The sequence below is a fragment of the Trachurus japonicus genome, chromosome 19 (genome assembly GCF_045865225.1).
Source record: "Trachurus japonicus isolate A0001 chromosome 19, Traja_1.0".
In the NCBI taxonomy this organism is placed as follows: Eukaryota; Metazoa; Chordata; class Actinopteri; order Carangiformes; family Carangidae; genus Trachurus; species Trachurus japonicus.
Window position 1 is genome coordinate 16,618,008 of NC_140925.1, and position 26,986 is coordinate 16,644,993.

The 26,986-nt window shown below is 40.9% G+C and overlaps 1 protein-coding gene across 11 annotated transcripts in view; it reads left to right on the forward strand.

Annotated features, from left to right (window-relative positions):
* The first annotated feature begins 2,140 nt into the window (after positions 1–2,140).
* Positions 2,141–26,986, forward strand: part of ryr2a (ryanodine receptor 2a (cardiac)) — a 152,411-nt gene continuing 127,565 nt past the window's right edge. For all 11 annotated transcript variants that reach the window (XM_085761346.1, XM_085761349.1, XM_085761350.1 and 8 more), the window contains exon 1: positions 2,141–2,289. In XM_085761346.1, coding sequence (XP_085617472.1) covers positions 2,242–2,289 — 48 coding nt within the window. In that variant the 5' untranslated portion in view covers positions 2,141–2,241. The remainder of the gene's footprint in view (positions 2,290–26,986) is intronic.

The following is a 26,986-nucleotide window of genomic DNA, read 5'->3' on the forward strand; positions in this document are numbered from 1 at the left end:
TGATTTTGTAAGTGGAGGCTGTACTGTGCTTGAGTCTCACATTTCACACTTTCAGTGTTTTTCTTTGTTGATGTATTTCTTTTTTCGGTAGGGACATTCAAAAGTAATATATGCAGTGATGCATTTCTCAATGGAATGATGTGGAGAAAAAAATATATATAAAAATTGACGGCAACAATTCTTGTTTAGAAATCAAAAATTCCGCATCATGATCCATGACAAGACTTGTGGATGAACTCTACTGTCAGCCTCCTGCTATGTGTTTATGGATCAGTTTTTACTGTGGCTGATTTCTGCACAGCTTTGAACTGTAGAGTAAAATACAGTGTGGGACTGTAAAACAAGACTTCTAGCACAGTTTCCTTGATTGGCCTTTATTATGAGTAATGGACCAGCAGTTAAAAGCTTGTTTGTGCTGACCTCCAGTGGTTTAACATCTCACCTGGCTGCTGTCAGGTGAACTCTGAGCCTAAGAGCAGTGAGTTTTTTACTCTTCTTACAACATTTAATCCATTTGTCATTCAGGTGCTCAATAGCAAAAACATTTTTTTTGAATGACATCATTTTATTGTTCATTGTTTCCTCATAGAAGCTGTTGATGACCTCAGTACTCTTGAGGCTACAGTCAGAGTAACAGCATTTTTACAGATACCATACTTCACCCTCAAATTCTTTGATGGTACTAGTGTTTGATTGGCTGGTTGGTTGTCTGTTTACACGTTAATGTCTGAGGAGACAGCCTATTGTCTCGTCTATGACGTTTCAGGAGTGGTTTATCTTCCAGACTTCATCTCATAAAGCTGAGGAATCAATGAACTGGGACTCAATCACAGATGAATTTCAGTTCTTTAATAATGGTTAATGTATTCAGAAAGAATGAGTGTTTGTATTCAGTTAAAAGTAAATGTACTGTGCCATTATGTAAAAAACAAACTTGAACATAACTTGAATTCAGTTTACTGGAGTGATGGCACGAGAACAAAATAATGATCATTATCACAGGGTTCAATGGTGATTTACAATGACATGCAGCTCTAAGGTTGGTTGTAAAGATGTAATCAAAGGTTTGAGCTGTTAAACCCATAGCATCAACTCTTATTTCAGTTTCCTCCAGTTACCCAGTATAAACAACTTTTGACAGGTCAAGGTACAATCAGTCCTTCAGTGACATTCACATACTGTTTACATGTTGCTGCGCGTACGGACCATATCATTTCTCTACTTGTTGTAGGATCCTGGAACATTTCCACATGTGGTAAAGTGGGGGGGAAAAAATAAAAGAAATCAACGTGTTGAAACGATGTGGCTCAGGTGCATTTCACATGTGTCTTAAGAAGCCCTGATGTGCTGCAGTGGCTGATCTCCGTTTTTTTGTATGAAAATTAATTTTGTTTCCTTACACTGAAAAAAAAAAACTGATAAATGCTGCTGCACTGTAAAACGATTTTAAAATGACAGTGTTATTTTAGAAATAAATGGTTTTTCAACCTCATCCTCAGGTCTGAGAGTTGTCTGTCATTTTTTTGTATTTATCCTTTACATATATCAAATTCAAATTACATATAACTATTATTAAAGCATTTTTAAAGCACTTATTATCTTTTACAACTGGCACTTTATTTTATTTATTTATATATTTATTGAGTATGGACTCCATACATTCCTTTTTGTAATGTGTATGGACGCTTGTGCTACGAGGGATGATCAATATCGTTTTGTGGTAACATGCAATGACAATTAAGTATTTTGTTCTGTTCTATTATTCATGTCTAGTTCTATTAATTATTTTTCTACTTGTTTAACTTAATTATTACAAGTAGCCTAAAAATCATATTACTGATGACAATACATAGGCTAAACTCTGCCACCAGTTTTAAATGTGACTTAATATGAATTGCCTCATCAACTTGATCGTTCTTGTCCAGAATGAGCTTCCTTATTAAACTGGACGAAAGAGGAGGTGGAGGTAGAGATGGTGGTGGTTGGTGGGTGGGTGTGTGGGTGGAGGAGGACTAACCGCTTGCGCGCACGCACATCCTCGCTCATACCTGTGCAGCTCCTCCCTCATTTAGCGCGCGCCATCCAATGAGCTGCGAGCCTCACAGTGCGTTGGCTTCTGGCGTCTCCGAGCGCACACACACATACATACACATACACACACACACATACACACACACCCAGACCCAGCCTGAACTCCACACACGCAGACACACCACGAGCATCTCCGTGTGAACGCTGACCATGGCTGAAGGAGGAGAAGGCGAGGACGAGATCCAGTTCCTGCGGACTGTAAGTGCTGCTCCACAACACCACCGCTGCGCTGCCTGTTAATGCGGCTTTCTGCTCGTTTTGTGTTACCAGTATGTGTGTGTGTGTGTGTGTAGTGTGGGCAGGGGAGTTTACCGCATTAAGGATGACAGCTCGTGGTGATACCAGTCATTGGTCAGTGAGTCCGCATCACGCTGACAGAGGACTGGAAGGACGGGAGAGGTGTGAAAACAGGCTGTCAGAGCGGAAGGAGAGGAGAGGAGAGACGGTGTCGCTGCTGTTTGTTGTGGCCGGTGCTGCTGTCATTGTGTCATAAAGAGGAGCGGAGCGCTGTGTGTGTGTGTGTGTGTGTGTGTGTGTGTATGTGTGTGTGTAGTCGCTGGTGTGTGTTGGGTGGATGCGGGGCGCAGTGCGGTGCAGACTGGCAGCGTGAAGCCTGCTGCATCTGCTTCACTTCTCCTCAATCAGCCTGTAGCCTATACACGGTGCCCTAAGTGTGTGTTTCATTGTGTTGTGTTGTGTTGTGTCATCTCAGTCCCATTATAAAGTCAGGTTGTGTTGGACATGAGAGGAGCTGTTGCTTTGCAGAAAGTCACGTGAAAAATCACACGTGAATTCGCTGCACCTGAGTATTTACTTTTTCGCGGAAGGCGGTGGACACACGCACACGCACTAAATCACGCATTGATATATTACAGTAATATTTTTGTGACTTAGAAAACATTCAAAGTGAAGCCTGATGTGCAGTGTTTTCTCTGAGATGATGCGTTTGGTGCCACTTCTCTTTGTTTTTTCCAGCCTATAGGAGGATTACTGCAATGACTCAATTCTAGAAAATCTTGGAATAAGATGAAACTATAGGATGAAATTATACTCTAGATGTTTTATGTTCATACTGCATCATAAAGCTGCACAAATCATTGATTTGTTTTATATAATTAATGCATCTAATGACTGGACTGCATGTTATGTGGTAGGAGTTTAACCCTTTGTGTTATCACCTGACTCAGCACTTCTCAGCTCCTCTGTGAATGGCCTTGGCCTCTTTGAGCTCTTTGTTTTGGTCTGGTCTCTATAATGAGCCTCTTCACCACCACCAGCATCAAGCTGCTGTATGTGCGTGTGTGTGTGTGTAGTGAGGAGGAGGCTTGGTGCACCACCTGGTTGTAGCAAACGGCTAGAAGCAGCTCCAGAGTAGCTGGTGGAGCAATTAGCAGGGTTTTGATGCAGGTTAATCAACACATTAGTCATATGATCTTGGCCCAAAGGAATGCAGACATGAAACAAGTGATTAATTGCAGCTATTAAGTGAGTTGACACTTTTGTGTTTCAGGGTATTAGTGTGTTTCTTGTTGAATATGCTCATGATGTGGGTGATTGTGTCTGTTGTTGTGTGACAAAAACCATGACTGCTTCATCAATGTAACATGGCTCTGACTATATAGATAGGACATTATTCCATAGAGGAAGGCACTGGCGGTCATTTCAGCTACAGTCTTCACTTCAGCGGGAGCAGTGTGGTAGTCAATGTCACGTTCAGATGGAGCACAGCTGTAGTTGGACACACATGAAGCTGCGGAGCCCGGAGCCACATACGGCTCTGGGTTTACGTTCCACCGCTCGCTGATGGTGATGAGCTGTGGGCACTGTGAAACAAAGACTCTGATACAGGCTGCAAATGAGTTTTCTTCACAGTGGGGTTCAGCAGCGCTCAGATGTACAGAGATCTCCGAATAGGACCGGGCCTTTTTTTTGCATTTGCATTTGCATTTGCTGATGTGGTTCAGTTTCATCATGATTCCTCTGTGTGTGTGTTCAGCTGGGAGGGGGCACGCCCACAACATACAGTATGGAGGGGTTTATCTTAGGCTTTCAGCACCTTGCTAGATGTGGCTGTGGAAAAGTGTGTGTGTGTGCTGCTATGTTTAGTCTGTAGACCCAGACCCAGATAAACAGCAGAGAATGGATAGAGGGAATATGGAAATAAATCTTCTCCAACGCATTGCTTTGAATTCACGGGAGGATTTTTCTGTTTTTGATGTGAGGACAGAGCGGTTGCAGTGGAGCCTCTTGGTTACTATACAGACTGGCCTCCAACAGGCCACCATCACCATTTCAGCATGTGGGAGCCTCTGAGCCATGGCCTGTGGTGTGAGGTGCTGCTCTGTTGGCAAGCATCATCTAATTCCTATACACACACACACACACACTCACACTCACGCCTCAGGATAAACTGGGGGCTGCAGAAGCACGTTTTCCATGTATTTGGTCTGCATGGTCTCTTGGTTTATGACTGCAATATTAAAAAAATGTTACAGAAAAGCAGAATTGTTATGATTCTGAAACATGTGTCTTGCATAACATACCCATCATCATAGTACTGGTTATGGTGATTACATTTGGCATGTAACAGCATTAAAACATCAGTTACAAAATCAGCGGTTATGTACGTTTGACAATTTAGTTTAGTCTTTCAAAATATATTCACAACAGATTAGAAAAAGGATGAACACACAAATAATGAAAATGTGAATAATAAAAAAAAGAAGAAAAGAAAGAAAATTACAAGTTACCGGCCTTTGCTGCTTTAAATCGTTGACTGATGTTTGGACAACTACATATTTAAATGTTTCAACGTCATCACTGAAAATCACAGTAACACATTTTTTCAGCTGCCGCCCTGAACATATAAAATACAAAACATTATCCCCAGGAACCCATTTTACAATTTACCGTCAGTTAAAGCAGAAGTAAGTGGAATGTTTGTGTTAATATGAGTCTTAAATAGTTATATCTTCTGACAGCAATCACTTATATAGAGTGTTTAGTCCAAAACACGGGTCTGTCAGTCACTCTGCTAGCTGTAAGCTGAGGGGAAAACTTTCCTTGTATCCTACAACCTTTATCCAATGAGGAGAGAGAACGGCATAAAGGGGCGGTCCTCTCTGTGTGTGCAGCCAAGGGATGCACGTGAATGTGGTGACGTAGGGACGAGGGCGGGGACTGCAAAACGACTGGATCGCTTACTTCTGCTTTAATTCAGTTCAGCTTCCTCTCAGGTTTAAGGGTTTTCTTCAGTTAGTTTTCCTTTGATTTGTATGACGTGTGCTGTAAAGCAGTAAAACAGTTCCCACCTCATAAAAGTGACATATTTTCAGCAATTATACCGTCACAGGATATTTAATTTAAAGGAAATGATAAAATGTTGAATACATTTTGGTTTATTTGAGAAGCATTATCAGGTTTATGGACCACAACAGCAGGGCAAGCCCTACAATCATGAATAACTGAGTGATAGTTGGCTGATCATATTTCCACCACTGGCCACATGGTGAGCTCAATGTCATGTGATGTTAGTGAGTTGAAATTCTCTGTTAGCCATTGCTCTTTATGAAATGTTTGAAACAAGTACATTTGATGTTCATTTTAGATATAAAGTGATAAATTAAGCAACTTTTTGAACAAACCCTGGCTACATTAGCTACCACTAGGAAGATAGTCTGTTGCTTCTAATTTTCTCTTTTTAACTTATGTGATTCAATCAGATGAAGTCAGTTATAAAGTTAGGGTTTTACAGTGCAGAGCAGCAGCATGGAAATGGTTTGAAAATGAAGCTGTAGTCTTTATGGTCCACATCTAACAACATAAACAGAAACACATGTAAATGAGAAGAACTGAATTGGGAATTCAGCTGGATTAAAATACAACGGCAACGTATAGCTCACTGGGTTGAGCAGGCACCCCAAATACAAAGACCATAGTCCTCGAAAAAGCCCCCAAATCCTTATGAAAAAATCCAATGACAACCAAGAGAAGGAGAGAAGCAAACAGATTACAACATTGTCAGTTTTACAAATTGACCAGATCTTAAGTTCATCACAGGAAAAGTCAGTCACTGTCTCTTAAACTTAACATGGTGTCTCTGTTAATTGACTCAGTACTGGATCTAATTACTGGTATTAGAGATGCTTACTCTATTGGATGGTGATGCAGATGACAAACTGAACTTTTTTGTGAATTTTTCTGTTGTTATCAAACTGCTCTGAGAACAATCCAGCCATCAAGAAGCATAGCTCAGTGTACGACTATAATCCACGTGAGTTGACACATAGCAGTGTCTTGATGATCAGATGAGGCTGTAATATTATTCAGTCTGACAGGAGCTGCGGTTGAGGACTTACTGCTCTGTGTTCCTGCATCTTGTATGCATCCTTTCCACAGGATTGAGTTCCTTTGTGATATCATGTCTTGTCAGCATGTGCTGCGATGCTGGTGACAGTGGAGAGTGACAACAATTCAAGTTGAGTGATGGACGTGTGTGTCCACCTCTGAACATCTGACCACCACAGAGGAGCAGTATTCAGAGGACAGAAAGGGTGAGGCCACCTCACAGAAACCAAACCCAGGGGACGTCACACGTCACACACACAGCACTCTGCTTCATTTAATGCTCCATTAGGTGCAAGGGAATAATGTCTGGACGTGCACTGCATCTTCATCAGAGTCAAATGGTATTGGCAGACACAAGAGCAAAACACAGCAACGTAGCAACACTCATTCAAGAGGACAACACAACACAGTGTGTCAGTGTCAGCATAGGAAACTGAAATCCAATAAAGAGTGTCATGATGACAAGTGCACAGAAAACACTCATTCAAGTATCAGATGATAATGATTAAAGGGGAACTACGCAGGTCTGGTTGGTTTTCTACTGTTCTGCTAACCCTCCCCCGGCCATGTGCATTTGTTTTCAACAAAGCCGGTGAGAAAGCAATCCATGGAGCAGTGGATAACGTTATTTATCATACGCTTTGCGGCGTGTATATTTGTGTAGTCTTATCTGTCATAAACAAGAGATTATGGGTTACAGGGCCTGTTCGTGTCATGGTGCTGCCGAGATGAGACCTGGGACATGAGGGTGGCGGCCCTAGTCTTGCAAGGTTGGTTTTTGGCCAAGAGACGCTACGTGGAAGGCCGAGTGCCTCCATTCTCCCTGTAACATGTTACAAGTCATTTATTTAACCATCATAATTACTCTGAAGCTGATTAATTAGGGTCAAAATAGTTAAGCTAAATGTCCTGCAAAGTTCCTCTTTAACACAAAAACGAAATATTACACTAAATACAAAAGTCAGCACATCAACACAAAATAAAAACACAAACACAAACTGAAAAGTAAGGGTTTGTTTGTTGAAGGCTTCCCCTGATTGGGTCTCAAAGATTATATTTATAAATGACATATTCTAAAAAGCTATGAAATAGTTTCCTTGTTGTAACCTCTAACACCTGAGGAACAAAAGTCTTCCCTTGGACACAGTGTGTTTTTCAACCTGTAATTTTTACCAAACTTAATAGCATTTAATCCATTGCATGGCGTGTGTGTTTTGTTTTTGTTTAGTTTTTTGCAAAAACCCACTATCTAATTCCTTTACATTCATTACAATTGGTACATGTCTGTGGTTGTTGTCAAAATTGTGTAGTTTAAATGGCTACATGTGTTACATTTTGTGTTAGATGAGTGTTGATTTCTGCCCATCTTTGCAAACTTAAGTTACAAAATATTCTGTGCTTTTAATTTGATAGGTTAAACTGAGAAAGTTCAACAGAGAAGAAATCAAGCCTTAAGCGTTAAGCTCTCTCTATTTTGACTCAGTAGATAAAGCTGTTCTTCCTTTGAAAGTCATAGTTTTGTGTCAACTCCTGAAATGCATGAGTTTCTGCTGTTCACTGGTTTCCCTCAGTCCCCTCTCTGCCCACATGTGGATCAGCCGTTCTGCCTGCATTTATACCCAGATCAAACTGAAATGTGATAAAGGCCGGGTAATCTAAAAACATTTTTGGATATCATACCACACATATTCAGTACAATAGGATTATGCGCTGTTACTTTGGATGAGTACGTGTACAGGGGCAACAGTGGGTCTGATTTAACAGATCATGTCTGTAAATCCACTCAGGCTGGAGGGGATTCTTCGGAGAAGTGTAACATAATCGCTCACAGTCGGGCCGCCCCGTGGTGCCACTCTAGGTTAGGACAGTGCAGTCCTCAATTCCCTCTAGAGAAGCTGCTTTAGTCTCTGAGGGAAGTTTTTCTCCCAGGGCCAATTTATTCTGAAGGAAGGAAAAAAACAAGAGTATATTCTTAGGATATTAATTTTAAGGAATTAGGGGATGTTGTGCATTGTCCTTACAGCTTAAAACATGCACCAAAATGAAGATGTTAATCTACTCACTGATTGGGCATTTCTCTCTCTATCTAGTTTGTATTTACAGCGGCAGTGAGAGCTCAACTAAAGAAAACCCACACAAAACCAGAAACATCCTCAGCACTCTGACAACACATGCGCTGCAAATACGACATAACACAGAGGGCCTGGGGGCAGAAAAAAAGTCATGACCCTTGGTGGGATGTGCTAGAGTCACTTTTTATTTTTAAGTAGGTTTTTGTCTTAAAGGGGAACTCTGCAAGTCCGGTCGCTTTTTCACTGTTTCGCTAACCCTCCCTCCGGCCATGTGCATTTTTATTCAATGAAGCCGATAAAGCGGAGGATCATACGCCTGTTACGATGTATATTTGTGTAGTATCTGTCATAAACAAGAGATTACGGGTTATGCGTTGCGTTGCCGCCAGGACACCGGGGCGGAGACGCTGAGCTTGTAAGGTTGGTTTTCAGCCCAAGAGATGTGGAAGGCAGAAAGCCTCCATTCTCCCTGCAACAAGTCATTTGACCATCACAATTACTCTGAAGCTGTTTAATAAATTGATAATTTAAACATAATAATGGTGAAAAATACTCTAATACTATAATGTTTAACCCTTTGATGCACAACATATGCACACCCCCTCTAATGCGCAACATGGGTCTAAAATGACCCGCATTCATTTTCCATGTGAATTCATGCTGGGTGAGTGTTTCTTTGTGGTATCTTTTAAAATCAATATATTTTATCATTGAATCCTCCAAGTATTATTTGAATATCTTGTTTTTAATTAGTACAGGGTGTTATTTCCATTTTTACTTTCTTATTTTAAGAACAAATAGACAAAAAGTCTCAGAGAGTGGACCAGTTAGCTAGCTAGCAGTTGACATTTCTACATTCTACTGTATTAGTTAACTACAGTAGAACATGTCACCAGCTAGCTAGCTAGGTAGCTGTTGACATGTTCTAGCTGGTGTCTACAATAGAATATTATTCTATTGTTGTCACCAGCTAGAACATGTCATCATGTTAACAGTTAGCTAACTTGCTAATATTAAGGTATTTCCCTTTATGACAAGTAATGTAGCTACTTATTCAAGGTAACTAAAACCTTATAAATTATGCACAGTTATCTTTAATGAGTCATCAAATGTTTCTTTAGGTAAATTGGAATAATTGTAAAACAAGTAAATATGATTATATGTGCTTAAAAAAGAATATTTACTGAAGAAAATTATAAATACTGTGCAGTGATTTCAAAGATATAACATTGAAATAGCCTACTCAGATAGAATAAACTATGGTTAGCTGTTGACCACAGTAGAATATGTCAACAGAGCTATTAATGGGGGAAAAGGACAGGTAATGACTAGTCATTATTGTAATCAAGGAAACAATGGTAAAATTAAAGTATTCTTGCTATACTTGTTTTTTCAACCGGTCCACTCACTGAGACATTTTTGTTCATTTTTGTTCACAAGTTAGAAATGAAAAATGGAAATAATGACCCCACTAATAAAAAACAAGATATTAAATAATACTTGGAACATTCAATCATAAAATAGATATATTTCAAAAGTTACAGCAAAGAAACTATCACTCAGCATGAAATCACATTGGAAATGAATGTGGGTCATTTTAGACCCATGTTGCGCATTAGAGGGGTAGTGATACAAAATGTGTTTTTATTAAAAAAGTGAAAAAGTAAAAAATAAAATAAGGATGTATTATGATCAAAAACAAGTTAATTGAGGAATACCTGGAATTCTATATGATGAAATAAATTTTTCGCAAAGATATAGCACAAAAAAACTCACTCGGGTCTATTTAGACCCATGTTGTGCATCAAAGGGTTAATACCCAAACTGACAGTAAGAGAGAGAGACCAGAGCAAAGGGCAAGGGGCTTGACCCAGCCTGCTGTGGTGAGGACTACCTACTCCTTCATGGTGCACACTCTGTCATGCTGCGTCTCAGTTAAGAAGACTGATTGGATGCATATTTTCATATTTAATATTTGGTTTTCCATGTTTGGTTGTCATGGCCTTTCTTCAATAGGGAGGAGAATCTTATTCTTGATGCCTTTGCCTTTTCTGGTTCAAGGATACGGTTGCATTGGATGAACATGTGACCTAGACAGCTTATCCAAGTGCATCAGAAACCCATGATGAAAAAAGACATAAAGGCCCAGCTCTTCTTGTGTCTTCGTCCCACTTCCTCTTTGTTGGATTGTTGATAACGATAAGAAAAAACCTGCACCACCTGCAGTGATGGAAATACAGGTCATCTTTGCATTGTTACTAGTACAGTAGATCCTTAAACTAAGTGGAGCATGGAACTTCACTTGTAATAATCAGTTCCAACGCAGACAGAGCAGAAATGTCCCCTCACCCGTCTGCTGCTGCTGTGTCCTGCCTGACACACAGTGTGCAGACAGCAGCTCCTGTCTCCACCCATCAGTTAGAGGCAGTGGAATCTCCACACTGTAGCCTCCACTCCCATGGCTTCACCTATTGTAAACAGAGATGATATCTCGTCAACAAATGCAGTCCCAGTGTGCAGACCGCTGTGCGTCATTGATTCTTTTTTCTATTGTTTTCATTGAAGCGACTATTAAATTCACTGGAAGTCAGTCACTCACTCAGTCAGTCAGTCAGTCATGCGGAATGGGGAAACACCTGGAGTGATGACAGCCCTGTAACCTGCTGCAGGTTTTATAGAACTGGGCTGTGAGTTTAGCACAGTGGCAGGCAGCACAAGGTATTACAATTTCCACCTGTGATGCACACGCACCTTAAACCACTTTTCCTTTACACATCGGTACAGGAGTGTGTAAATGATCCATACATTACTCTGAGCATCACAAACTGATCTTTTTGGATTAGAATGTGATCCACTTGGTCCATTTACAAGTTTAGTAAGTAGTTTAAATTCTGAAGAGTTGGTTGAATATTTTATCCATATTATATCTTGATCTCAGTTGGAGAAGGACTCTTTGGCCCAAATGACGCCTTTGGAGGATTGCATATATTCAAATATACACATGAAATACCTTAACCATGGTAAAATGTGTGTACGTTTATTAAAATATCAATATGATAAATTTGTATTTTCTATAAGATAATGTCAATTTTATTTTGTTGTTTTTCTTAATTTATTCATTTGCAAGTTAATCAACATACATTTTTGTTATTTTAAACACTTCCTCCACTAGCCTCACATTCAGGGGATGTGGTCTTAGACTGAATATATGTTTATATAGCTACATACTTAAACATACATGTAGATACGTATATGTAGACATGTATAAGTTGTTTCTACTTCTAAAGGGATATGATTTCTACTTATGCCTTTATTTTATATGTTCATACACATTATGTCCTACATTTGTATATGTGTTGCCCAGCCCTAAGAAGACATGACGCTCAGTGGTTGTCATTTCTGTTCTCCAGACTTATAAAGTGATCAGTCACCTATTGGATGGCAGCTGAAATAATAGACGTTCCAAATGCAGATGAGCAGGCTGTTGGCTTGATTAGTGAGGATGGGGAGCAGAGGCTGTGAGGCTGAGAGAGGATGAGAGGTGCACAGGCCAGGCCTCACCACAACTCACCTTCATTTGTCCTATTTCTCCTGTCAGTTAGCTTGTAAGTGAAGATAATTGCTTTTAGACAACTGATTTTGTTTTATCCAACTCTGGAGCTGAAATGCTTTGGTATTTTTGTTCCTGAGCCATTTGGACACAGCTCCCTGAAGTTCCAGCTTCCTGTCTTGCCGTGCAGCACTGCACCTGATCCTATTCACATCATCAGGCCATACACTGCACCACCGTCCGTCGGCTCATGTATTAATACACTCCAGGGACAGTGGCTGGGATTACCTGTGTTTTAATGGCTCACAGGTCTCAGTAATGACTAGTTCCACTGCACTGATTCCCCCATAGCACAGAGTCATGTAGAATCCTCCACTCTGCTGCTTATCACAGAATGGTTTAATGAATTTCCCACTGGATACTTATTCATGTGCAGGAGGTAATTGGATTTATTTAATACATCACTTTAGTAAATTACCCAACTGGCAGAATATGATTAAAATTGGAGATTATGTTGTTTGCTGAAATAAATGATATGTTTTTGTTCTGGTTAATTTGAATAAAAAGGGACTCACTTTAGTGATCATAATCAATAATATTATGGTAAACCGAGTCAAAGGCCTGTGATCAGTGGTGTAGATGGTGCTGGTACAACCTGTGAAGCTCATTATTTTTAATCAGCCCAACCATCTCACTCTATCACCAATGGCTTTGCCGATAACGCAGCTGTCCACAACAGTTTGTTCCTGCCGATAATGTTTAGTCCCGCTGCCTCTATCTGTGTCTGCCGCACACACGTGACCGGGGACACTAAAAGCAGCAAAGCAAATCAGCCTTTCGCGAAGAAATATGTGCACATTATATCCAGAAATGCTGAGTTTCTAATAGTGGCTGTAAATTTACCTCCAGGCATTTTGTTTGTCTCCCCCTCCTCCGTTCTGCCTCCCTCCCCAACCCCTCTAATCCTGCAGCACTCCCTGCTAAGTGCACTTTGAATGCAGATCAATACGTGGATGCTGGTGACTGCTGATGTCTCAGCACAAAGGAAACAGCGTGGCAGCGGCCGTGTGTTTGTGTTCATTGAATCTCTGTTACGGAGAATTGTCTGTGTTTGCAGACTGAGCAGGCGATTCCGGTGAAGAGCCACTGCAGGTCAATTAAAGGGACACTACTGTTAATCTCTATTTTTCTCAATCATGCAAATGTAAATGATCAAAATTGAACTATATTAATGATAATTACCTGAGCAACGGACCAATTTTATTGGATTATTTCACAGTAGTTAGTGCTCCATGTTTTGTGTGTATTTATTCAAATTAATATTTAACCTATCTTACAAAGTGAAGACTGTCGTGTTGCAGCAACAATAAATACTTTACCCTTAACCCAAAATTCAAATTTCACTCATTATCTACTCACCCTCATGTCGACTAAGGGCTGGGACAATTTTCAGAGTCCTCCGTGCCTTCTCGGAGTTACGGGGGGGGGGGGTCCGCGCAGCAGTATTTGTCCATATAATGGTTGTGAATGGTGCTCACTTTTCTTCGTCCAAAAAGACACACCAAAAAACATCCAAATACCTCCATACTGCTTGTCTGTAATGTCCCTCTTGTATTGAAGCCCCGACATGAGAAATTGTTCCGAAAAAAATTAAGTAAGTCTATTATATTTTAAGCTTGTTTGTGTCTCAGTTCACTGCAGTTCACTGCTCTTCCTGTGTCAGTGTCAGTGCAAATCTCGCGTGACTTGCACTGACCGGTGGAACAATTTCTCATGTTGGGGCTTCAATACAAGAGGGACATTACAGACGAGCAGTATGGAGGTATTTGGATGTTTTTTGGTGTGTCTTTTTGGACGAAGAAAAGTGAGCACCATTCACAACCATTATGGACAAATACTGCTGCGCGGACCCCCCCGTAACTGAGAAGGCACGGAGGACTCTGAAAATTCTCCCAGCCCTTAGTCGAGGGTGAGTAGATAATGAGTGAAATTTGAATTTTGGGTGAACTATCCCTTTAACAGTCCCACACTGGTTGAGCTGTCAACTTCAAATTTAGCAAGAAAAATTAAATATGAAGCTGAAATATTTGGACAGAATTGAAGGAAGTGCAGTGAAGGAGCAAGCTGTAGCGAGAACGTGTTATGTTACATGTTCTGATGGGACATTCCACACAGCTAGGTTATGGAAAGATATTGGTGTCATCTAGAAAATAAAACCTTTGTCATTTACATTAGGCATCTCATGATTCGATTCTGATTCAGAGGGCTGAGATTTGTTTCAACAACTATTATTAAACTGCATTTGATTGTTTAAATTACTTGTAAAAGATAGCATATTTGTCATGATCAATATGATAATAGACAACTAGCTGGCAGTCAGGAAGAAATAAAGTCATGATTGTGGAGACGTAGCATCCTGTAGCCCTGGATGTGTCCACTCGTTTAATGATAAAGCTATCATACCTGCTTTCTAATGTGAATTCATAACTTGAGTTTTGACGGTGTTGTAGAGTGCTTTCATCACTGTCTTCTTGGTAAAGAAACAACAAGATTGGATGTTGTAGCTCACCTCTAGTTTGTGAATTATAGCACAGAATCTCTGGCTAGGATCCAAATCCAGGTAAATAAAGATTTTAGAGAGTATGTGATTTGTTTCATTTTTGATTTGGGCGGAGGCTTTGCAAGCGCTTGTTGAATAGTTTGCTGGTTGGCATCTGCAACTGGTTACTTGTGCCCCCAACTTTAGGTGGCAAAACAATGGTTTCTTATGTTGGTAGTTTTAATTTGACACACCATGCTATGTTGTGACACCTGTCCAACAATCAGCAGAGAATCTAACAAACATCTGCTTTAAAAATGGAGGCCACTGTGCTCTTGAGGACCTTCAGTGCAGCCTCGGTCCTCTGCGCCGGCTGCCAGGTTGAAGCACAGACCATAAATTGTTATGTTTGTAAACCTCTTCACCGGAATCCTTCCATGGGAATGTTAGGTTGAAGATGAAAACATTTTTGCAGCAGTTGGACCAGAGGCTCAGGGCTGGTCACAGGGTTGGTTCTTGTGATCTCAGATGGAAAGTCTCTGGCCTGGATCCACCGTTTCCAGTCGCTGGCTGCACTTACGCGGCCTAGACTCGAGAGGTGAGGGTGTATTCTTTGTTTTTTCCCACTTCCTGAAGGCTGGAGGTTGTCGGATCACTACCTGGTTGCAGTGATGGATACTCTGTTATGCTCAGTTTTGGCTGCCAGGTGTATCTGCCCTGTGCTAGGCTGGTCTTGAGGGTTGCTGTAAGTGAATAGGGAACAATGTCATTACTGAAACATTGAGTATAGATTGATGGGGGGGGGTAATTGGAATGTGTTTGCACTGTATTTCTAGGGTCTTACTCAGGTACTGCATCACACTGTAAGTGGATGAAAGAGGCTATAGGTTTCTCAGCTGACATGAACTTCACAAATCAGCTTACAGTTGAAAGCAGCGACAAAACTAATCTCACAAGTGACTGCAGCATCAGTGGGTGTGAGAGTTGCCGGTATTATAGAAGAGAGGAGAGCGATGTACGGAGATGAGAGGGAGGCTGGCTCCTAGAGTTCACACTGTGGTTCAGCACAGCCAGAGCTTGTTTGTGTTAGTATAAAACTTACTGTACCCATTCTGCCAGTTCAGCACTGTCCTAAATTCATCAGGGGAGCTCGGTTCCCCTTGTAAGGACATGCTGACTGGCCTGTGGAGCAAAACCAGTTTTTATTAACACACACTGCTGACCCAGTATACAAGGCAATACAGGAATGAGAAGCATGAAAGTAACACTCATTTGTTTAAAGTATTAGTGGGAATATTAGGGAATAAGGAAGGTAAATCTGGAAAGGAATGGACACATTAAAATATAGCTGATATTCGTGTCAGGTCAGATCAGTGCATCACAGCCCACACTGAGTCACTGCACCGAAGCAAACTAAACCAAAAAGTTTTGTTGTTGTTAAGTCCTCTTTCTGGATGGTCAGCACTAAGACAGAGGAGATTCATGCAGTGGACTGTGGCAATGAAATGAAGTCCAAACAATCCCACAACTCTGAGATCCAGATTTAGCCTGACTCTGCCAAAACTCTATGCACTCATAGTTCTCCACATAAATAGCATCATTTTTGACATTAGGGATCAAACATTAGTTCCTGAGAGACTGATAAAAAAGAAAGTTTTAAATAGCCTTATTTCACAGTGTTTAGCAAAATGAAACATAAAAAAAGTTGAATCTTTTTAACTGGATCCACAGCTACATTAAATAGGTTCTTTCTCGGCACATGTCAACTCTGTCAATCAATTTTGGAGCAAATTGGTTCAGAAGATGCTGATGTTGACTGTTATGGTGGAACATACAGGAATGAAAACATAGCACCTCTCTTGTGATGAGCTTTAATGAACTGGAAAAAAAAACGGAATACAGGGAAAGTGAATGATGCTTGTATGTATATAAGAAAAATAAACAATACCAATAAGTAAAATAATAATTAGGTTTATGAATATGAGTGAAAGGTTAAACAGTGACAGTGGCTCCAACAGTATTTTAGTATTAGATTTTTGATGTGCTTCACCACAGCACTCCAGAAAGAGGCGCATGACTAATATGAGGCACATTCAGTTTTTATAAATACCAACTAGTGTGGTAAAAGTGTGGTTTGTGTGTGTATCACTTATACATCAGTGATAGTGTCGACTCGCTGCTGTTTAAGTTGCGATCGCTTCAGGAAATAAAATACTTAATGTGGCAGGACAATAACAAAGAGTTGAAACACTCTGCTTCAATGTGCAGTGGGGCTTTGTGCAGATTAACTAATGTTTCCAGGATTTGTGCGCACGCTGCAAATGAACTGCGTGTCCTCCTGTCGTAAGTAAATAAAATGAGCCCACATCTGGATGTCTGCTTTTAAACATTTGTTTCTCTAACAGAGGTTTCATGAGGCTTTTTGAAACAAAACATGTTTTTTTTTTTTCTTTCAATGAAACAGCAGCAGTGTACGTGCCGTCTAATGTTGATGTCGCCCTGTGTGGTTCAGGGTGGGGGGAGAGGGGAGTTGTAATAGCAGTGGAAAAAGCAATAGTCCTCCATCAGCTGTCAGTGCAACATGCACACACACATACACACTCAGACTGATGAGCCCTTTTTCACGATATGAAAGTTTAATGACTTCCCTCCCACTTTAATAAATGTTATGTCCTCTCTATGAGCCACACAAGTCCCTGACTATCTATCAATGTGTGTGTGTGTGTGGTCAGTGTGTGTGACTGTGGCAGTGCTCCGTCGTTTCATCTTCAATGATGATAATAATCAATGTATCTGACTGGAGACCTGGGTTATGTAACATAATCAGCCTCATCATCAGTCATCGCTCCATCGGGCTGTTGAGGTGAAGACTTTTTGTCATCCAGTCGATGGGGACATTTACGTTTACATTTGTCACAACATCGTTTCGACATGACAGCAGGTTAATGGAAAGCACTAAATACTCCTTGGCAGCTGGGATTTGATGCAGGACCATCATGAGTGTGAGTGATGCTCACGGCCGCTGCTCTGAAATGATCATTTACCCGTTTTTTTTTTTTGGTATGACGTCAACTAGAAGAGCACTGGGAAATTTCCCTGATTGTCTTTCTGGCCTTTAACAGTCAACTACTAACACCGAGAAAAAAAAATAGAAGAATGAGTTGGCGAACTAATAAAATCCACTTATCTGGCAATTGACGTAATCACACCTCTTGGTGATGCACAATTAAAGATATTACAGCTCCGCTCTCTTAAATCTGCAGCCGTGTGTTGTGTGTTTTTATGTGCAAGTCACAAGAAATGGAAGGTCAGGAAAAAAGGAAAGGTGGAGCAGGGAGAGGGAGAGAAAACAAAAAGCCTGGTTACCATGCAAAATTAGAAACATACACTATACTCACAAAAAGTTATAAGATATTTGACAAGAATATCTCTATAAAAAGTTCATGCTACAGTGATATTCTATCATGAAAGCAGGCCTTTTACTGTATGTAGAAGGATGCAATGGTAATTTCTTTATCTCAAACAAAAGCTAACAACAGTGGTGGCTATAGCACAACAAAAATGTTATTCAAGTATTGAAACATTGAACAATTGCACATGTGCATTCAAAGGTTTAGAGAAGGTTAAATTAAGTATAGTGCATTTTAGGTGCATTCTGAAATTGAATCCAAAAGCCAAACATCCCTAACTTTTTGTGAGTAGTGTATTTGTCAAGTCACACAAGTCATGCTGCATAACTTGCACCAACTTTACTGTTGTTTTTGGCATATAACCAATATCAATGACACCAAATATAGTTCATGTTATGAATCTGTTGTGGTGTATGTATTTTGTAATTTAGATAACTTTCCTCCCAAATCAACATGGTCGCTGAATTTATATATCAACAAATACTGTAAGCTTACAAAGTTAGTGGTCTGGCGGTCTGTGTGAAAAGTGTGGCCTGGATTGAGTCATATTCCCAGCCTGAATAATTGTCCCAGTTCACAACTGATGACGTCTGACAATGCACCACTGACTGATTATGTTTTCTTTCTGTATATGAGTCAAAACTTGAAATAATACAAACAAAAATACATAAACAAGTCATCTGACAGCATTCAAACTGTTTCTAATGTGACATACAGTTGTCCTGACTTATGATTGACTTCAGATTCAGATGAATGTGTGAAAAGGATTCTTAGTGTTGCTGTAATTGTGAGAAACAGTCCCAGCTCCTGCTTTCTCAAGCTTCTCTAGAAAACCCTACGTTGTGCAGGTTGTGGTAGAAGCAGGAAGAGTGAGTTGATGACTGATGGCAGTCTGCTAACACATCATATTGTGATAGTGAATCTGCGGTCGGTGTGTGTGTGTGTGTGTGTGAGTCCTCTCCTGCAGACATCTCCTGACTGGCTTCTCTTTCGAACAATCCGGCCCTTTGTCATCGTCGCGCACTCTGGTATTTAAATGATAGCGCATGTTGTGCTGCGGTTAAAGAAGCCGGGAGCGTGCAGTGTATTTTAGTCCTCAGTGTTTGATGTCAGCTGTCTGTTCACCTGTGTGGAAGTGAGAGCTCTTCATAAGGCGGTGAATAAACAGGCTCTGTTTGATTTCTGCCTTTTGATAAACAGAAAAATAACTTCTGGAGCTGTTTGTGGGGATGTTTTCCTCTTCAGGTACACATGCAGCTTCTGACACGCTCAAACATAACGCGGAGCCTTTTCCGGTGCTGTGGGTTTAATTCAACCGAAGAGCAGTTACTGAGATGGTGGCAATTGAAACTGCCCATTGAGCCGGTGGAGCGAGCCACTGTAGTGTAACCTGAGCAGATCCATTGTAGATATAAGGCCGGGCCGTGTCGCCGGGCGTCTGCTCTTTGTTTGTGCCAAAGTGGAGTTTTAAAGGCTCATTAGGTCAGAGGTAGAGAATGATGTCACCTGTCAGAGGTTCAGTTCATTTGTAAGAGCACGGCCTGATTCCCACTGCAGGGCCTGCTCATGGATTTAATATCGTATAACATGGACACTGCTCTTCTATAAGGATGCTCCTTTTACTGAAGACCAGTGGTTACACATACCTTTTTTCCTTGAACCCCTCCCCCACCGCGTGTGTCCAAGACAAGCCAGGCCCCTCCATCCACAACCCCTGCTTGCACAGATGCATCAAAAGAAACAAAGTGAACAGTTACAAACTTTTATTTCCAAAAATAAACAGCAGTTTTGTTCCTATTCTCTTTCTTTATACATATACTTTTAATTATGCTATTGGGTGTGTTGTTTGGATTTTAAATATTGATATGCACAAATGTAATGTACGTAGATGTCCTCACAACTTCAGAATAGACACAGCTCTGTGAACCCCTGAGGTCTCTGGCCTGGACCCCAGGTTGGGAACCAATGCTTTAGACCAGTGGCTCTCAAAGTGGGGTCCAGGGGTCCTTGAGAAGGTTCAAGGGGGTCCCCAACTTTTTCCTCAAAATGTAACCCCCTTTTTTTCCCCAGAAATTTCTTGAAATTTTTCGAAAAATTCATGCCATTGGCAGTAATTTGAACTGACTAAAAAAGGAACGTTATTCAGTCTAAGAACAAATATTTGTGTATTTCTGTTGTTTGTTTAAAATTTTGTCCAATGGGGGCGTCCGTTCCGTGGTGTAATTTGTGTCCGTTTAGGGGTCAAAAGGTGTAGTGTTAAAGTTTGAGAACCACTGCTTTAGACGACTGTGGCTCAGGTAGAGTGGGTTGATCACAGAGGTTTACTGTTGGATCTTGTCCTGTTCACCTGCCAAAGTGTCCTTAGGCCGGAGACTGAACCCTAAGGTTTTTCCATCCATCCATCCATCTTCAACCGCTTATTCGAGGTCGGATAGCAGATCCACCAATGAGCCCCAGACTTCCTTTTCCCCGACTACACTGGCCAGCTCTGACTGGGGGATTCCGAGGCGTTCCCAGGCCAGGCTGGAGATATAATCTCTCCACCTGGTCCTCGGTCTGGCCCGTGGCCTCCTCCCAGCTGGACGTGCTGTGAATTTAATCTGACACCAGTTAAAAGTCATCAAAAGAAGTAAATTTCCATTTTACTGAATTTATCTTGACAGCAGGTAAACAAGTTGTTTTAGATTAAGCCAAAGAAGAAAGGGAATATCCGCACACTGGATTAAAGCTCCCATTTATTGGATAGCCTACTTGCTTGCAATGTTTCGACCGATGTGGTCTTCCTCAGGCAAAATCTTATTTTAAAAGATTAAGCCAGTCAACATTATTGGAGACTTTAAAATACTGTTATACCAATATGTCATGGATAAACTATAATCAGATAATAACAAAAATATTAGCTTTCAGGTTCTAAATGAAATGCTTGAAGTCAATATGAAGACACTCTGTGCTAGTTTCCCTCTTTCATTTGAATGTATCTAAAAATGAAATGCGTATGTGTCTGACTTTGTTCATGGTGGTACAAGCCCAAGTGCAGACAGTTCGGCTTTGTCCTGACATTGAGACAGACTTTGCCCAGAGCACACAGTGCACAGGTGGGAGGACAGGAACAAGCAGGTAGGAGCTGCAGTGCAAACGCAGTCGGTGGTTGTTGGTATTTTGTCTGACAAACGACATGTTAGGCAGCTCACATCTGTTTTCTGACGAAGTTAATCTGGTGCCAGTTTGGTGATTTCAGAGAAGAGCAAAGCAAACACACAAAGCAAATCTGCAAAGCTTTGACTGACAAATGATGTAATTATGGCCTAATAACTCCACAGACAGTAGAGGCCTGTGATTTGGTATAAATGTTTATCGTCTGTAAAACAGGAAGATCTGTAAATCAACCTGCATTTATCTATGAACTAGTATGAGGGATTCTTCAGTATCTGCTGTCACATGACACCAGGCTGCAACACACACATCAGGCCAGTCTGTCATGACTCCACACTGACATGAGGTGCAGTAGAAGTCAGGGCTGGCAGTTGTTCATGCCGGTGCCTGCATGAATGGAGCTGTCAGTCAATGGCACAAAGTGATCGCTGGAACAACAGCCAAACGTTTTGTTGTAATTCAAAAAAAATTGACAGTTTATGAACTTGTACCACAATATTGCAACAAATGCACAAAGACAAAGGGACAGTTCAACATTTGGCAGATTTGCCTATTGCCATAATCCCTATAGCCATAGGGATAGGTTCATTAACTTTAATTATAACGGCTCTATTGAATGCTGCTCTCTGATTGGGCCATCGCTGCGGTCCGTTATTTCTGTATAATGACCGTCGTCAAGTATAACAGACCATTGCTAGGGACGCCGCTCTGATCAGCGCAGCACAGAAGGTAAATATCCTGCATAGTTTCTCTTTTATCTTTCATTTTTAGAAGGACTTTCCATTCATGGATCTCCTCACTGTTGGGAAGCGATGATCTTTGTATGTAGCCCTTTGTCTGCTGTGTGGCTTTCTTTCTTCTCCTCTGCTGATTCCCCAGACACACTCACACACAAAATCCATCACAGACTGGTTGACTGCTCTTCTTCAGCTCTGGTCAGGCTTAATTGAACAGTCTATGCCACCACTGAATAATTCAAAAGGAGCAGCAATGCTGATTGGTGGATTCATAATTAATATTGGACAATACACTGGTCAGTGCATTGCTGTGATTTAGAGCCAGTGTGTGAGTGTAGGTCCCTGGTTGTGTGTGTGTGTGTGTGTGCATAATGACAGGAGAACAGCTCGGTGTGCTGTAAATTGTGAAGTTTAATTATCTAATGTTTGAAACTAGGTCACTTACTCTTCACATTTCAGATGTGCAAATAGAAAAACAAAATTCAATGCTAATTTTAATATCTATTTACAATTTAACATGCAAGCAATGGAGCTTTGGCCTTAATACGATTCTGATAATATTTGAGGGGTTTAATGGGGTTACAACAACAATTATCTGCCAGTTTCAACCGCAAGAACATTTTGTGTAACTGAAGGTTATTTGAAAGAGTAATTTCAAATGTTTCAGGGCTCATTTGTACTGCAGTGGCTCACAATGTTGTTTGTTTTTTGGGGCTTTTTTGGCTTCACTAAAAGAAAGGCAGTAAAAGAGAGAGACAAGAAAGCGAGAGAGAGAGAGATGGCCCGATATTGGCTGATAATTACCGGTCAATACATAAATAAGTCCGATAATGACATTGCCTTGATTTGTTCATTTTCAGTCCGTTTGGCTTCTAAGTTGATTTGAAACAATAATAAATGTTGATTTTTGAAGAGTCATAATCTTTTTATTGTGATTACAGTCAGTTATATTTTTTATCTTAAGTCAGAGGCAGAGTTATAATGTAAAATCATCCTTACTTACTACATCTTAGCCTTTCTGATCCTCAGGTGTGTATAAACTATTAAAGGGATAGTTCACCCAAAAGTCAAAGTTCACTCATTATCACAGGAAGAGCAGTGAACTGAGACACTGGGAGCTTCCGCTACAAACAAGCTTAAAATATAGGCTTATTAAATTTTTTTCGGAACAATTTCTCATGTTGGGGCTTCAATACAAGAGGGACATTACAGACGAGCAGTATGGAGGTATTTGGATGTTTTTTGGTGTGTCTTTTTGGACGAAGAAAAGTAGTATCCATTCACAAACATTATATGGACAAATACTGCTGCGCGGACCCCCCCGTAACTCAGAGAAGGCACAGAGGAAAATTCTCACAGCTCTTAGTTGACATGAGGGTGAGTAGATAATGAGAAATTTGAATTTTGGGTGAACTATCCCTTTAAAAATGTTATCGGTAATCGGTTTAAAAAAAAATTATATTGTGCATCCCTACATTCTAGCTGAACCACCGGAGCATCCCAAAAAGATTCATGTTGATTCCAGTTTTCAAACGGCAATCACTGTTTTACATTCTTTAGTTAAATATGTGGACTTCCATTAAAGCTGTAGTAAGCGATCTGGTCGCTTTGGCTAACATCCTGTCAGCGGATGGAGTTAGCAGTCCCCACCCTCGTCATGGATCTATTGGTCCTCGTCCCTACGTCACCACATTCACGCGCATCCATTGGCTGCACACACAGAGATGACCGCCCCCTTATGCCGTTCTCTCTCCTCATTGGATAAAGGTTGTAGGATACAAGGAAAGTTTTCTCCTCGGCTTACAGCAGAGCAGAGTGACTGACAGACCCGTGTTTCAGACCAAACACTCTATATAAGTGATTGCCGTCAGAAGATATAACTATTTAAGACTTATATTAACACAAATATTCCGCTTACTTCTGCTTTAAATACCATAGCCCTCGTCAGGATGAAACAGAAATACTCAACCTGTGATAACCAGCCGTACAACAACAGACTTTTAGCTCACTGATTGTTTATATTGCAGTGCTCCTTGGGACGAGTAATTCTTATCCACTTGTACTGAAGGATAAAGCCAGCAACACTCCATACAGCTGTATGCAGAAGTTTGGGCACCCCACAGAAGATTGCATATTTTGTTGACTAAAAAGAAATTGTTTCAGCGCTCTTACTTTTCTTATTATCAACAAATCCCATGTGCAGAGCCAAACTAACAATGAATACACAACGTTCTGGGTGTGACAGTCGGATACATTATACTCCTATGTGCTTTTGTGTATTTGTGCTGATGCTTTGGCGAAATTCTTTGTGAACCTGCATGTGTGTGTGTGCACCAGGTGGCCGTGTGCTTTAAAAGTGAAACATGCTTTGAAGGTGACCTTTAACAGGTTCAAAGGATGAACAGAGAGAGGATGAGGAATGAGTCAGAGTTACAGCAGGGGATGAAGGTTTTCCATTTTATTCAGCGATGATGACGTGACTGTAAGGACGTCACGCAGTCCTCCTGACAATAGGCAACAATAAAACAATTCCAGGATGGAAGAGTGTTATACAGTAAGGGGAGAGGTGTCTCTAGTCTAACCAGGTCCTGGTTGGACTAGCTCTCAGATCCAGCTCAGCTCTGCCAACACCAGAGCTCCAATCAATCTGTCAGACTCAAATACAGTTTTCTGCAGACTTCCTCCCATGAGTCTCTCAGTGGTGCTGTATAGTGATCATAAGTCAAAGTCAAAATGCAGCACATATTGAATTTATCACTATTTGACAGTCTGTTGCCTGCAGTTATTGCCAACTTAAATGTTAGTCTTCAGTGATGTTGGGCGGGACAGCCCCAAGATTTCAATATCCGCCCTCCATGTTTGACTGTGTGTGTGTGTTTGTGTGTGTGTGTGTGTGTGTGTGTGTGTGTGTGTGTGTGTGTGTGTGTGTGTGTGTGTGTGTGTGTGTGCCCTCTTATTCTTTCTCCCGTCCACCTCCTTACACACCTTCCCTTCTCTTACTTCCATATATAACGCTGGTGTTTCATCAATACAGCTGATCCAGTTTCTGCAAAGCCTCTGAGTTTCATGCACTGCCCCGTCAGAAACCTTTATTCCAGCCATGACTTGAAATGCACAAATCCTCTCACGCTAAGTATATCAATTTGATTTCTCACACTTCTACTTAGGATCAAAACATTTTCCCACTGCCGCAATTGCAGTGAGCGATGATGACCTGCTGGAAACCTTATGAAGGCCCTGTTTATGAGAGGACTGAGGAATAGATTAGAACACATACATCAATGGAGGAGATGCAATTCAAGGAAATCTAAGCATCAGTACAAATTTGCTTAGATTTGATGGCACGGTCTTGATTTTGCATGACATAACTTATGATTCTCAATCATATATATTATTAAAGAAACCCTGAGAAGTTTGCTTTTGGTTATAAAAGAGTCTCATATTAATGTGGATGAATCTACGTCAGCCACTCTTGTTAATGGGTCCATTTTCGATACATATATCGTTTTGTCTTTATAGTTATTTAGATATTATTATTTAGTGGTTGACTTGCCCAGCATTTCCTAGTTTCGGTTCCCTGGACGCTGCCCGGCGGGCCATGGGAATAACGCAGCCGGATCGCTAGTTGGCATCGTCTATGGTCGGAACTACGACGGTATCTGATCGTCTTCAGACCTCCGACTTTCATTCTTGATTAATGAAAACATTCTTTGCAAATGTTTTTGCTTTCGTCCGTCTTGCGCCGGTCCAAGAATTTCCCCGTGCATGCGGAAATCTAGTGTGAAAACACGAAGCTTTCCGAAACTCCTCGTAGTCCCTTTAAATCTACAACTCAGTAAAGCTAAACGTGACAGTGTCTGAACCATCTGTCTGCATGAGTCCTCTTTTCCCTGAAGTGCTTGCATCATCTGTACGACCAGACTTGGGAACTCTGAAGCTGAAACATACATACATTTTTCTTTTTCTTTTTTAAATGTGTCTTTATTTGTTATCAGAAACAGCAGTGTAACCCATGCTGCTTGGAATCTGTTTTGTTTTAATCAGTGATTTGGATCCAGACTATACACCTCAGAGAAGGAAAAATCATATTCTTCCTCCTGGTAATGAAATATACTCACCCAGTTCAATACATTAATGAGGTTTTCTCTGTATTTACAGTCATTAGCTATGGACAATCATGTTAATTGTTCTCCTAGTTTTGCCTAATTGGCGGTTGATATTGCGTTAAAAGTCCTGTCCACTCATTTGATTTCCACCTGAAACAACAGGGCTACATGCGCTGACAGTATCCCATCCAGCTGGACCCTGCATGACCACACTAATTCATAGCTGACAGCAGGATTTGTAGGATTTTGACTTTTAGCATACAACTGCTGCCAGCATTTCTCCAACAGGAATAATACATACACACACACACATACACAAGAACACACACAGAGGACTGGCCAGTAACATTCCTGGAATAACCCCAAATGTCTCTGTAATTACAACAACAGGGCAGCACTGCCTGTCGCACATTAAGCCGGACTAGAGGAAGAAATGTTGATATTGGAGAGAGGAGGGAGACGGAGAGATGCCGCGGCAGAAAGAAGGAAGAGCCGCAGATTAAACGTCACACAGTGAAATGTGGAGGGGGTTAAAGCAGGGAGGTGCAGCCAGCTGTTATGTAAGCCCCGACTTTATGTAGGAGTGAAGACATATGGCTGAGCTTAAAAATTTATGGAGGGAACCATCACACTGAAAACATCCTGCACTTCACTTTGGACTAAAGTGGTGGACCAACCAACCAACATTACCACCCCCTGACTGAAACTGCGTGGGGCTGAAAACAGTGAATTATGGTCCACACAGTTATGACATCGTTGTTGGACAGGCGTCAGACATAAACATGTCCAAATCTGAAGGGGAGATTGTCATTAGAATTACTGAACCTATAAAATGATGAATATTTGTTTTTAGAAATATATATTAAATAAGCACAGAGAATATGTGACAATCTAATAGCATAATTCTAAAAATAAATGTACAGGTGTACCTGCTGAACAGGGGATGATCCCTTTTACTGACTGTTTGTGCATCGCCTGTTT